Here is a 15496-nt window from a genome sequence, read left to right as displayed (position 1 = left end):
TGTTGTCATTTGCACCAACAAATCCTGCCCAGTTGCTGAAGAAGAATCATGGCAAAACAGTTGCAGGAAGTGGCAAAAGTAACTGCAGCTATTCCTGAAAAAAAACCCTCACTTGTTAAACTAAGTTAGACAACCTTACAAGTGAAGAAGAGTGAATGAAGGTGCAGATGTAACCTACGGAAAAAGACAGGAGCTGGATAAACCCTTGACCTGAAAGATCATGGCAGCCTCAATGAACTATAAAAGACTCCCACTGCAGCCAGAGGTGTATAATATTTGACAGGTATGAAAACTCTAGCAGTAGCCTCAGCAAACCAAACAATGAAACTGTAGGTGTTCTGGCCTGACAAAGCCTAAAGTGTAACAGCCACTGTTCAAACCAACAAGGCCAGTTGAAGAAGACTGAATGAAGGAAGCCTAACATTCAATGGCAGGGCAAGAAATACAACAAAGAAGCTTTCTGAATTTGTAACTGGGTTGTAGATGTCCAAGGAAAGACATCATCCCAACTGCAGAAGGTGGGACACCAACAGATGAGTCAGTCTTAAGCAGTAAGATCCTGAAGAAACAATGAATGAGAGCAATGTAAGACCTTTCCTAGCAACTAAGTCCCTATTGCCAGCATAAGGAGTGATAGCATGGGAATCGCTGGACACTGAGGGACATCCTACAGTAGGTTTCAGCAATCAGACATAAACTGATTACAAGAAGAAATGGTCACACTTCTAGAATCACAATGGTTGTATGAATCAAGGCAGTTTCTAAACTGGAACTCATCTATAGTTGTATGGAACTAACTCTGAAATGTGCGGAATTGTCATGACAAGATAGTCTGGGAAAGAGATGCATATCCAAGGTCTGGCTCGAAGGGCAAGGTGCTTTATCCAGAGTAAAGTCAAGAAAACTGGCAGGGAGGATGATGATGGATCCAATGTAGCGTGAACTGCAGGCATGGGGATTGACACATACTTGTAGGCAACACTGTAGACTATACCAAAAGAAACAAGTACCCACTAAATGACTATATTCAAGGGATAAAAACTTGGATGAAGCAAACTAGGATGCCAATTAAACTAGAAGACCTAAAGAGCATATACATATCCAAGCCAAGATTCGGCATTTGAACAATGAACCCACAAAATATAGCAAAGTCGCTTCTCTTTCTGGAAAGTGGATGAAACAGTATTTGGAGGGACATGGCCCTCAGGTCAACAGAACAAATACAGACCCCTGGCAAACTCCCACTAGCCATTGATGTAAGGAAAGGCACAAGAATTCTCAGGAGTCAAGGCAGACTGCTGCCAAAGAGGCGCTAAAGCACAACCACGATAGTAAACAGGAGACAAGAGCTAGAGATGATGGCTAGAACTGCAACAGAGGATGGCTAAGCAGATAGGACATCAACCAAGATGATTCAAGCAGCCATATCCCCAGAGCAGTCTTCTTTGAGGATGAAAACGATGAACATAACTATCAGGTGAAGGGACTCTATGTAATTCATCTAAATCAGTTTTAAATGTCTTTTAATTAAAGTTTCTATTTAATCCGTAATAAAATAAGGAGCCGTAATTAAAGGTACAGTTTCTTACAGTGCTCCTTCAACACCCTATTTCATGGCGTCCTCATTGATGTATACACAAATCCCCAAAACTCTCTTTAACTGCTTTTTGCAATATTCTCTATTTAAATCTGCATTCCTTCATCACAAATTATCTTTATGCACTGATGTTCCTTACATCTATATAAAAAAATTATTAATTTATTACATACTGTACTATACATTTCTTCTAATTGGATATCATACTTTATAAAAAAAATGTATCAGGTCTGCTGTCTTTGATAACAATGAAAAGCGATGGAACACCAACATTAGTCGTTTTGAAAACAAACCTCAACAGCTCGTTCAATAACTGGTTTGAGTTTCGCTGGCCATACAATGACTGCTGCAGTTGTGGCCAGGTCATCATCAGTTAAGTGCACCACGTCCAAAATTGCCTACAACGATAAATGAGATGATCATTGTTATTCATTACAATGTAATTTCATGGACAAGAATTTTCACATTATGCGATAAAAAAAATAAACTAAAAACAACCTGAAAATTTTTAATCTATTATCAATAATAACAGTATGTCAATAACAATATGCAATTAATACGTAAAGAAAGAAATAAAGAAAGAAATGGAGCTAAAAGCCATTTAAAAAGTGGTGTGCTTAGGTGTACTCTTAAATGAGGGAAACCCAAACCAAAGTCAGTAGAATGGTATTGTAAAGCCAACGGTTATAAAAATTCAACTATGTATAAGTACGGTCTCCCCAAACAGTTTTTTTAAATTATTATTTTAAGAGACTGAGTGTAAACAGTTCTCTGCATTCTCTCGTGATTTATGCACTTCTTACCTAAATTCCCATCTGGTCTAGGACTTCAACAGTTACTATGCCTTCTGTTATTTATTCCTAGATTTTCCTACACGTCTTCATACTGCTACTCCCATACATATACAGTACTATTTTTCTGACTCATTACTCCTCATCTCTTCTCATCAAATGTCCACCCATCTCTTTATTAGTAGAATTCCCACAGAGGGGATCCTGTGACCGTTTTTCCGGGACCAAGGTCTGAAGGTTGGTTTTCATCAATTAGAGGGTGCTGATTAAAATGAGCTGGGGTGCACCTCGTGAAAATGTGGGCTAACTCCGCCAGACGTGAAAATTCAAGATGACCATCACACAGCTACAAGTATATAAGAAATTGCATATCTTTCCCTCTACATGACTGATTTTAATGATTTTTTGGTCTAAACATATGTTTTTAAGGTCAAAGATCTCATTTATCTGTATAATATCTTGTTAGGTGTATGAATAAGAACCAAAAAATGTTGTATTAATCATTTTTGCAGGAAAATTCCGACGGCAGCCACCTGACTGCACAGAAGACCAGGAAGACACCTTTAATGGTTGGGATGCATAGGTTTTAAGTAAACTGAAGTGTCACTATGTTCTAACACAATTTCAATTTATTACAGATTCTTGAATGAGTCACAGCCATGTTGTTCATGAGAAAAGGTAAAAAAAGAAGATGTACAGAAAGTGAAGGAAGCCACAAGTGCATCCTCTGTGGTGAGCATTGTGATGAAAACAGATCCAATACCACCCTTGAATCATGGAACAATCTGAAAACTTTAGCACAGCAATGGCATTATCTAGATAGGTTTGGCACAGTATGCGACACAGTGAATTGGGATACTGGACCATAAAACATGTTCTTTCATAAAAATTGGAAGATCACATTTTGTAGTAAACATCATATGCAGCTGGCAATAAATAGACGTGATAAAAGTTGGGCAGCTCAGGAGCTACTCAAAAAAGAAAGTATTAGCTACTCTGCCTGCTGTTCTATGGAACAGTCTTAGAGAGTGTATGGTGCATGAAGCCAAAAGATGAAAAACACCCACCGTTGACAGGTGCTTGTAAGGGAATTCTTCCCTAATAATTGGGGAATAGCTATAAAGTTAGCAGTATACAATGTTTTAGTTTTTCTCATCACTAGTAGATGATGCCACTTGAACGGCTTCTGGTTGCAACTAAAACCAGATAAGTAAATCTGACATTTTTTATCTAGTACCGTTCTTATCTTGATTATTATTTCGTAAACTGTTGTTTTGAATGATGATCCCTTTTATCTCATACGTTCACTTTCGACTACGATTCTATTACTACTCTTCTATTCTCCTTGCCCCTAACTCATTCCTCCTTGCCCTTGCTACTTTACCCTCCTTGCCAACTCATGAATCTCTGTCTTCACTGCCTATTGAATACATTTTATTTAGACCATCAGTTACTTCTGCTTCTACTTCATCAGGCAACAGTGAGCTCTCGGGATATTACATGTTGTTATACCTGTGAAATAGGACTTGACAATTGTTTTGGATTAAGTGATTATTTGAAGTGCATCCCATTTCTAAATTGGTGATTCATGTGTTTCTTTAGTCACACAGAGGTAGTGCCCAATCCCCCTACCCACGTTGGTGTCTTAACTGATGCAAGCCTGGCATCCCATTTGTCATTAAATTGGACTCTCAGATGACACTCGAGACAACTGCTTCAAATCACCATATGGGACGTACTCGAGTGAATGTTTACAGCAGTTGATGACTGCCATTAGTGAGATACTAAAACTAGTCTCTTTGCCACAAACATACGCTAGGTTACCGCAAGTGATCTTTACTCCAGGAGCCCAACTACGTATCCACATCAGTCATCCGGGAAACTTCTATGGTAATATCAAATACCCCCGCAAAATTTATGCAGATTAAGCATTGTTCTACTGCTACAACAATTAAGAATCTTAATGTTTATTTTTATTATTAAATTGTTGATTTTACTTCTGCTTTAAATTTATGTCTGTTAATGGTTATACTCATCTCTGTTGAAAAGTGAAGGTAATTGGTGGTTATTATATCAGAGAAAAGCCAATGTTATGTTTGTGCAACCTGAAGACCTGGAAGTGACTCTGCCAGCTGTAGAAAGAGACAAGCAACCACTTCCCACAAGTTCAGAAGACCTGAAACATTTGTGCCTGGAGCAACATGTTGTTCAGCCCTATAAAACAAGTGAAATGTGGGCAACCAGCTCCAAGTCCAGAGACTAATATTAGTTGTCAGAACACAGATGTACAGACACAGAGGAGTCTCATCCATGCTTTGGTGTGTCTTGCAGATGACCAAGCAAACATGCCTTATGATGAACAAACAACCGGTGCATTTGGTGGATTTAAGGTTCCTGTGCAGCAAGATGTAAAACAGAGCAAACTGTACTATTTCTTAACATTTCCTAAGTTTCCACAAAAATCTGTAGTCCACGAAGTGATGTGCAGGATGGTTGCTGCAGCTGAGAAGAAAAGAATGCTCTTTCTTGTGCTTGTTGGTGATCAACCAGTTTATGCACTTAGGGTTCAACTGGGGAATGAAAGTCCTAAAGCCTTCAAAGACATTGTGCCATTTTTTGGGCCTTTTCACACACAATGCTCATTCATGTCTGCCATTTATAAATGGTTTGATGGTTCTCACTTGTCTGGCATACTGGTTGCTGTACAAGTCATTGCTGAATATTCAATAGAGAAGGTACTACTTGGGAAACACTACAAATGTAACATCAGATATCTTCGGTTGATGTATGAAGCTCTGAGTCGATGGATGATCAAAAAAGGCATGCAGGCTGGTTTGTCCCTGTCTGCATTTACAAAGATGATTGCATGCTTCAGGAATTATTCACACCTCCAGAGCAGAAGCAGTAAGTCTACCCACAGTTGAAATCTCACCCAGATAGCGTCCTTCGTGAAACAAGTGTTCCAGAGTGCTGAGTCATCTAACAGTTCCAATGTCAATTATTGGATGAGTTTCAGGCCCACGGTAGAAGTTCTGATGCCGAATATTCATACAGTGAAAACAAGGAACTGGGATGAATTCAAGGCTTTACTGCAAATGATGATGCCATAGCTCCATGTCTACAACAATGACCGTTATGGTAGCTGGCTGTGGAATTCAGGCTTGAAGTAAGTAGTCTTCCCAAAGAAAAGGCCAGATACCTACATGATGGATTGTTTGCACAATCGATAACTGGTAGGCCATATTCAATTTTGCCTCTAAACCTGTGGATTGAAATAACGATGAACAAAGGTTTCAAGATGAAGGCTGGCTGGTTGAAAATTCTGGGGAATGAGAAGATGCTGTTAACTACTACAAGGGACATGAACTCAGGCAATAGAGTAAGGGCAGCTTTTTTGCACACTGGCCCAGATGAAGAACTCTTCTCAGAATCATATTGAGAATACCCCCAGTCGTCTGAAGATTGATGCATAGGTTGTCCAAGACCTAGACAGTTGCATCAATGAGTTTGTTTGTAATCCATTCAACTTGGATAAACCACAACTGAGAGCTTTGGTATCTGGTGTTGTCACCTCAAGTGACTGTATGTGACTTTGAAAGTGTCCATGAAGACGGTGAAACAAGAGTGACTTCTTCAGAGAATGAATGTTTTCACAGAACACACATTTGATGCTACTATACACAGATGTTCAAGATACACTTTCAGCAAACCTCCTATAACTAGGGATTCAGTCCCAGGCAACGTGACAAAGACAGATGCTATGGAGAACACAGCAATGGCATCGGTAATTTGGCTGGAAGAATCTGGTGAAGAGAAGTTTACTCTCCCACAGGTGGTGGCATTTTGCATGACAGATGAGTGTTTACCCATATTTAACATCAACGGTAGCATGAAGAAAGTGCAACAATTCAAGTTAGTTCAGAAACTAATACTGCAGCCAGTTGAGCCTTTTCCAGATCAGTACATAGCCCTAGTTGATATGGGTTTCCTGTGGAGATTAGCAACCCCAACTGCAAAGATCATGAGAAAGTTTATGGGTCTGCCTCAAGTGGGGTGACTGCTGAAAACATTTTTACCATTATTCACAGAAGGCAACCAAATGCAAGCCAGATTGTGTTTGAAAATGATGCCTATGGTGTGGAAAATTCCATCAAAGACAGTGAGCATGAACGACGCAAATCCACAACAGCATGTAGAGATGGGTCCAGAAATTTATAGTACATGAAAACATCAGATAGGTTTCCTGCCACAAAGGACTGTCATTTACTGTTCAGCAATTGGGAAAACAAACAAAAGCTACAAAAGCTTCTAAAGGAGGTGCATCCCAGCTCATATTAGTCAGCACCCTCAAATTGACGAAAACCAGCCTTCAAACCTTAGTCCCGGGAAAATATTTGGTCACAGGACCCCCTCTGTGGGAACTTTACTATATAGTAAGTTTCCCAGCCACTGTACCCATATCTCTGCCACTTTCTCATTACTAATATGACCTTCCCACTGCTGTCACACCAAGAATCTTAGTATTCTACTGTTTTACCGTTTTATTTGTTTCTGAAATCTCCATTCTCTTTGGCAGTATCAATAATGTAAATTTTAAACGGTCAAGTGAGAGAAACTGAGTTAATACACACATAATTGTTGGTATGTCTACACGTACTAACCAGTTTCGTTCACATTTAAAGTTTCCTTGCACTAATAATCTTAAGTAACTTCGCAGGGTGTTAGAATAACGTTTTTGTCTTCATTTCTGGAGATTCTGTTTTGTTTACTGTTTAATTTACTAAATTTAACAACTCAACAGTTTAATAATAAATCACCTGGACTCCTACTGCTGTGTTCAGTTTGTTCTCAACTTCATATATACGATATCTATTGTGGACTGGGAGTGAAATACGTTATGGTATATAATGTTATGATCACCATACCCCTCTAAACTTCATTTTAATCGTTTTTATTAATATTAAAGTAATAAAATTATTTTGTTCTACTATTTGGTATGCAGCTCTCACAATACTCTGCCATCCCAGTACTCTTTTTTTTGTTATTTTAAGAGGCAGGTGTTACATCCCCTTTAAAGAGAAGTTTTATACAAGTAACTTCCCAAGTAATTAAATAGCTATCGTTTCATATATTCGCAACAGTTTAGATTCAAATTTCACGGTAGCAACACCGATATTGCGTAGGTGACACTAGTCTCACCCTCTAGACCTAGAGAAAGGCTTAGGAGCAACTCTGCAGACAATTCACATTTTGTTTCTGCGACTAATGTAGGTAACATCAGGTCGGCAACCGTTGTTCATTTTTTGCTGGTATTTTACCAGACTTCGGTATCCAAACCGAAAGTTGAGTAACTTCAGCTGAAAACTTCAGAACGAATTTTTCCTTATTTTATTGTTGTTATTGGAGTATTACATGGTTTTACGCATTTCACATTTTTTGGTCCTCTTTGTTGCGGATTTTTATGCAATATATTCACTTTCACTAATTTGCAGATTTTCCTTTGGACCAAATCTTTAAGTTTATTAATAATTTGTTTTTTTTTCTTAGAGCAAAACTATTTATTCACTATTTCCTGTATTTTTTTCATATTGTGTTTGACTAAATTCTGATTTTTACGATGTTGTGCAGATTGAGGATTGGACATACAAGATTCACACATGGGTTCTTCATGTCCCGTGAAAATCCTCCGTTTTGCGAGAACTGTACTGTGCCCTTGACTGTGAAACATTTGTTGGTTGAGTGTCCCAGATTCAGGAATTTGAGACATAGGTTCCTGTCTTGGGGTCGTGAAAGATTAGGTAATTTTATCCTAGCTACAATTCTTGAGCAGTTATATAAATATATGGGGGAGGCGGGCCTCCTCAACCAAATTTAAATTATACATAGATCGCCTATGTAAGAACTTTTATATTATGAACAAAATTTTTATATACATATATTTATAGATATTTTTGTATGAAATTTATTTAAAATTTAATTTTTTCTATTTAATTTATTTCGGTGTCAATTACCCAGATGTTGTGACACCAGATTTAATAGACACAATCAATCAATCTTGATTTGTTGCCAAACGTTCTGTGAGCCAGATTTATTTCATTTGCATTCAAAACTTCTTACATATCTTGCTGTTTACATTAATAAAATATTCATATCTTAAAATGAGTAAATCATTGTTATAAGCATTAGGGGGTGTATATACTTAAGAGTAACAGTTGAAATAGGGTACTAATCTGAGATCTTTCTGGATGTTTTGGGATGATGGTGTGAAGACCAGAGAGTAAGACAGGTAGCTGGGTACTGATAATTTATTACAGACGAACTGGGTTTACATAGATAGGTACGGACGGATAAGTAGTACCGACTTGCATCAAGAGTAGAAATGAGTCTCAGACAGTAGATTTGTGTTTTCTTACAGACATACATTCATAAATAACTACAGACGCAGTCTGTGTTCCTACATGGTAATTATATTGGCGGAAAGGCCAGAGAATTCTTCACAATATGGAATACATTAGAATTCGACACATTGTTACGGTTAAATTAAATTAGTGAAAGGACGTTGTCCTTACAAATACTCCCTCCCCTCCAAACAATTATTATGGAATAATGATTGAACGAAAAATATCTTGGAGGCAGAAGGCGACCCTGTGTCCTTGTGACACTTGTTGTGGGGCGTTATTGAATGCAGTCCTTCAGCGTTGCTGGCTGACAGGAGGCCTCTCTTGGCAGTTGCCTAGCCGCGTAGGTTGGGCTAAGGAAGTCCCCAGCACGGCAGCAGCATTCGGCAGGCAGAGCGTAACCACAGGTGAGGCAGCAGTGTCAGCAGGTTGAGGAAGCCCACAGGTAGCAGAGTTAGCAGGCAGAGGAGGCCCACAGATGCGGCAGCAGTGTCGGTGGGCCAAGGAGGACTACAGGCGATGGCGTCAGCGGGGTTGAGGAGGTCCACAGGCAGTGACGTCGGGTGGGTAAAGCAAGACCCTGAGTGCAGCAGCAGTGTTGGGAGGTTGCCTAGAGACTTGCAGGTGCGGCAATGGTGCCAGGGGAAGAACAGAAGCCCGCAGGTTTCGAGGGTTGAGAAGGTATCTGGCATCCCCCGGTTGAGGCAAAGGAGGCCACGACGTCAAATGGATGTTTCTGGACTGACGCCTGATTTTTGTGTTGGCTGACCAGCACCCAGCTACCCATCCTCGAAAAATGTCAAAACACACTTGGAAGCTGTGCCATGATGGGTCTGTTGATGATGTCAGTGTCGTCCTCGGAATGGAGTTTACAGAGAACTAAACTGTGATGCCGTATTGAGTCCACTAAAGGTTCTCTGAAGGTGAGCGGCCATAATTAGTCAATTAAAGACTGGGCCTAAACCGTTGTGTCACCGACTCCGGGAGGTCACCAGTTGTGAGGACCAGAGAGTAGCTGGGTACTGATAATTTATCATAGACAAACTGGGTTGACATAAACAGGTGTGGATGGATAAAGAGCACCGACCTGCACTGAGAGCAGAAATGAGTCTGAGACAGTAGATTTGTGTTTTCTTACAGACATACATTTATAAATAACCACAAACGCAGTCTGTGTTCATAAAATGGTAATTATATCAGCGGAAAGGCCAGAGAATTCTACACAATATGGAATACATTAGAATTCGGCACATTGTTTCAGTTAAATGAAATTAGTGAAAGGACGTTATCCTTACAATGGTTTGGGATTATTTTTGTTTGAAATGATAGCAAATTGTTTTAGTATGATAATTCTAGGTATATATTTGTTTGAACTATCAAATGAACCATTAAAATGTTAAAATAGAAAGTTATAAGCAATGTTGTTTATGGGGTAATGATTATTTGGCACTTATAAGCCAGTTATAACCATTTTAGAGGGGATTTTTACATTTCCACGGTTTTTGCATTTCCGCAGCAGGTTCTGGAACTTATTACCGTGTAACTACCCTTTGCTGAGGGCAAACTGTAATGTAAACATTGGTTTATCAAATCAATATTTACATTTGTTATGGATCTGATTTGTTCAATAATATCGTTTCAGTAACGATCTTACAATCTTTTGATTAATTCATCTTTACGATGATTAATGTAACAACGTAAAATGTTGCTGAGTTGGTACACAAGTAGTGCAATTATGTAAATAAATATTGCATTTGCTACCACCTTCGAGTAGCATACTAATGTAAACATTGCATTCATAACCGTCCAACTTTGGTGTTGAACTTTAATTCCGCAACGAACTTCTTGCAGGATTATTACATAGTGTTAGTTAATAATAATAGTTCTGGTTTAAGATTTGTCACCCCTTTCACTTAATTAATAGTGAATCTGCAGTCTGTTGCTCACTACTGCAGTGAAATTGCAGTCAACTTAAAACACTTATCACTCTTTCCTTTTCAGAATTGTTTAAATGAAAAGGTATAATGTAACAGGAGAATTTAAGCTATGACGGGCTTTCGGAGTACGGTGTAGCCTAGATCCCAGTAAAGAAAGAATAGAACATGATTACCATCTAAAGTGAAGTCATACAAGAAGAGAGTACAACACTTTATATTAAAGAAGTAAAAGGGCCAGCCAGAGAGGAATCATTCCAGTGGAGGGCTGCACACAGAACCAGTGAAGGGAACAATGTAATCTTGCTTTAGCATGCCTACGATGAACTTGAATCGATATAGATAGCTATTAGCTAGCACAATGACATCGTAAGTCTGGCGCCAGTACTAGCTCACCAGGTGCAGAACTATATCTGATATATCCTGTATTTTGTCATATACTTGACTCAAGATTTAGTAATGCTTTATCATGTAGGTGTCCGAGCATGCCGTTATAGCCCCAAGTTTCCATTGGCACCAAGTGTCAAATGGCCACCTAGCAAGCAGCAGGGGGCCACCTAGCAAGCACTAAGTGGCCACCTAGTGAGCACCAAGTGGCTACCTAGCGAGTGCCAAGTTACTACCTGGGAAGCTCCAAGTGGCTGTCGAGCCAGCTCCCACTGGCTACCGAGCCAGCTCCAAGTAGCTGACAAGTGCCCATTGGTGGCTGAGTCTTGACGCCCAGTGGGAGCTGAGTATACTGTCAGTCTATGGGGTCCCCAAGGGTTTACTCCCGGATAATTACCCCTCAGTCGAACCTGTTGTCTGTAGGTTTCAATGGACAACCATTGAGAAGGAGTTTATAAACGTATTGTGCTTGCCCAGACTTCCTATGTTACGGATCCCAGTGTGGGCATATTCTTGGATCCTAGTGTAGACTAGGGGCACCGCTGGCATTAAGGCAGGTCTCCCAGCTTTGGTGCATTAGTAGCCCAGTTCGGGGTGCCCACATTCCAAGCTCCCATCTTCCAAGCTCCCAAGACCAGTTGGACAACCACTGGTAAGGTGTCCAAGTGGATTTGCACACATTGTCGTCCAGTGGTTCAGACTCTGATGCCAGTTGAGAGCATAGTTGGCACTTCTCGGGTGCTTCTAGACCATTGAAAATGTCTTTGAATGTAGATCTAGTTTCTCTAATACCTCATATATGATACAGGGAACAGGATCATAATCCTAAACTGAGTTGCAGTTTCTGGGAGAACACAAGTGTCCAGGGGTCTCCAGTATACATAGCTCCTAATTGTTATCTTACAGCAAGAAGAGTTTCGATTGCCCAGTAGAGTTGGAACTCATAATGGATCCCAGGTGCTTGCTGGGAACCGAAAGTCTAGTGGCAACTGAAAACACAGTAGCATCCGAGCACCCAGCAGGAGCAGAATCCCATTGGTGCACACACACCCAGTACATTTCAGGCACCCACAGTGGTAACCGAGCATCCAATGGGATCTGAATAGGGGTTCCAAGCGCCCAGTGGGTTCTAAGTATACAGTGTTTTCCAAGTCTCCAGTGATTGGCAAGTGCCCATGGGAGTCGAGCACCCAGTAGACTTCGAGCACCCGGTGGGATTCAAGCACCCAGAGGGATCCAGACTCACTCTCAGGAGCTCAGGATCCTATCCAATTTTGTTTGGATAATATTCTGACACTGTGAAAGAACCCCTTGTTTATGGATCAAATCCCGGAAGGACATCAACCCGATTTAGATCCTTCTTCAATTTCTTCCAAGGAGAAGGACTTTGAGCAAAAACAACCTGCTTCTGCTTATGCTTCTCTTTTGCATTTTGTTTGGTTTTATTACCCATCATTGTTCACCCAAACTGCTCATACGACACCTGGATATGTTTTCATGATGTGACAACCGACAGAGTCCTTTAGACTACCTAGGTGGTACTCTTGGGGGTTAATATTTGTTGTCAAAGAAAAGAGAGCTGTATTTTGTTCTCCTCCCTCTCTTCTTTCTGTAGTATGCCACCGGTGAGATGCCCTCTTTGGGAGTTTTCTGCCTCTTCCCAGGTGGACTTCTCCAGCTTAATTGATTATGCACGGAGATTAATGTTTTACTCCCCCACAGAGTTGAACCATTTCATGAAAGTTCGCTTCAAAGTATTTGAATTATTCAGCTCACTTGGTTGGACAGAGGGAGACTGGCTTGAAGTACTCTCTTGTGCCAATAAGGCGGTAAGAGGCAGGTCACAAGTATTAGTGGCCATATTTTCTTCAGATATTCTTAGGAGGGAAGACTTCTCAGGACTGGGGATTTTCTGAGAGCAATCCCTAGAAAAACGGACTCTCTACTTCTCATTTTGTTGAATGTTTCTCCACACAGCCATAATGGATTTTGGCCTTGGTGAACTCCTAGACCAGTGGTACTCAAACTTGGGTCCACGGTCATCTGGGGGCTCGCAAAGGTGTCTCAGGGGGACCGTGAAAGGTTCACCAAATCCTATAGTTATATCATCCTCACATGTAGGAGGCTATAATTTGGATTACTCTCACTATACGGTTTGGCATTTAATATATGCTACCAAATGTTCTTTTGTATGTGGAATACAGTTGGATTACAAAAAAGCATTATTCTTTACCATAATATGCCTCTCTCACTAGTTTTCTTATGAGAGAGTGAAATGGTGAAAGAAAAAAACGAAAAAATCTCCAGATATTACTGGTACCCATTGCAATTTTCACCACCAAGCAAGCACTAGTAATGAAAACCATGCCTGATGAGTTGAACCATGATCTCAGTGAAGTGATTGAAGCAGTTAACTTCATTGAAGCAAACGCACTTAACTCTTGTTTGTTTTCTGCATTATGTAAAGAAAGTGATTCTGAATTTGAAACACTCTTATTCCATTCACACATAAGGTGGCTTTCCAAAGGGAAAGTACTGAAGATAGTTTTTATACCACGTGAAGAAATGCAGCAATTTTTGGTAGGCACTAAGCCAGATATCCATGCAAAATTCTCTGATGTCCGGTTTTTTATATGCCTGTCACTTTTGGTGGAAATATTTCAATACACAAACTCCCTTAATTTGTTGCTGCAAGGAAAAGAGATCACAGTGCTCCAGTGCCATGGAAAAATTGCTGCTTTCAAAATGAAGCTCGTACTACGGCACTCTAAGCTAGAGAAGAATAATTTTGGCCCATCTCCATAATTTAATACATATATTAACGAGAATAAGTTTAACGTGGAAGATGGTATCATTGATTTGATAAAACAAGATGTATCACTTCTTAGCAATTAAATAACTCATTTGTTTCCTTTCCTACAAAATTTTGAAAAATACTATCAGCTTAACAACCCATTTGTATTCTCAATTAATGATCTGCCTTCGGAGTATTATTCAATGCAAGAACAATGTACTGAATTTATTAATGATGCAGGCGCAAAACATGTTTCCATGAAATCTGCCATAGTGATTTTTGGATTAAAATGGCACAATTCTAGCCCAGTGTTGCAAAGATGGCTCTAAAAGTGCTCATTCCATTTGCAGCTACCTGTTATTATGAGTCAGCATTTTCCACACTACTTGCCGTCAAAACAAAACCCAGAAACAGATTAGAAGCAACAAATGATATGAAAGCCACACTAGCCAAAACAAAACCAAATCGAGAAGAATTGGTTCAGGCAAAGCAAATGCACCCGTCCCACTAAAAGTACATATGATAACTAAGGTTGCCATTTTCTGATTATATATGTTTTGGCCATATAGGTTGCATTTTCTTATTAATCAATTGGTTGTCAAATAAAAAAGAAGTTTTTGCTTCAGTAAAATAAAGTTTCCATTTTTTTAATATGTAATCTGGTTTCCAAAAAATTAGTTTTGTTTCTGTACCTTGATTTTACCATTTTCTAAAAATATAATTGTTTTGATAAATATGTGTTGTTTCAGTAACTGTGCAGTATATATTGTAACGTTAATTTAATTCTGCAATTAATTTAAAAGCGGTCCACCAAGCAATCTAAGACTTGTAGAGAGACTGCCACGCAAAAAATCTCATAAAAGTTTGAGAGCCACTGTGACCTAGAAGTGGATATCATTCAGACGGGACCACAGCCCTAATGTTTTATGTAAGAAAGGGTTTTCCCCCATATCTTCACTTATCTTAGTACTGTTTTGGTGGACAGATCAATCAAATCTTCTTTTCCCTTGATCAGCGCAGAGAACTTTAGTCTTATCAGACGTAATGTGACGCCAGGAGGGGATATTTGATTCCCTGTATGCTGAGATCTGTGGAATCTATAGGACGAACCTGTCTGGGGCTTGTTTGCCCCTTCAAGGGATCTGCAGCTTCCTCCTTTGGTGGCCCCATACACTCCCTATGGTATGTATTTCAGATTCCTTGCTATAGTCTTATCCATCAAACCTCCTCTCCTCACGTCCTTCATTACGATCAAGTAGGAACTTTTCAATGTTCAGATTAGCCATATTTTGGCCTGCTTCATGGTTCTGGTACCTGCTCAGTTGTGGTTGGAGTCTGCAGGATCCTCCTCCACCGTGTCTTCTCAGACAACCTCGCCTCAAGAGACCTACTGAGGTAGTCTGATTTTCACCATACAGACTCCAGACTGTGTGGAGAATTATCAATCAGGTCTTTCCTTACATATTGCGGAGATTATTACAAGTCATGCAAATGTATCTTCTCTCGTTGTTTTCAAATCCTGGGAATTAACTTTTGAAAGATAGTTTCTCAAGGCATATGTTTCCTCTGCAAGACATCTGTGTCCCTTTTGCAAT

General features: G+C 39.8%; 1 protein-coding gene across 1 annotated transcript in view; it reads right to left on the bottom strand.

Moving 5' to 3' along the window:
* Positions 1-15496, bottom strand: part of LOC135201869 (dynein axonemal heavy chain 3-like) — a 250908-nt gene that overhangs the window by 184693 nt on the left and 50719 nt on the right. Inside the window, exon 14 of the mRNA XM_064231170.1 lies at positions 1891-1995. Coding sequence (XP_064087240.1) covers positions 1891-1995 — 105 coding nt within the window. The remainder of the gene's footprint in view (positions 1-1890; positions 1996-15496) is intronic.

This window comes from Macrobrachium nipponense, chromosome 28 (assembly GCF_015104395.2).
Source record: "Macrobrachium nipponense isolate FS-2020 chromosome 28, ASM1510439v2, whole genome shotgun sequence".
Classification (NCBI taxonomy): Eukaryota; Metazoa; Arthropoda; class Malacostraca; order Decapoda; family Palaemonidae; genus Macrobrachium; species Macrobrachium nipponense.
Note: the sequence above shows the minus strand (reverse complement) of the source record. Positions and strands in the feature narration are given on the sequence as shown.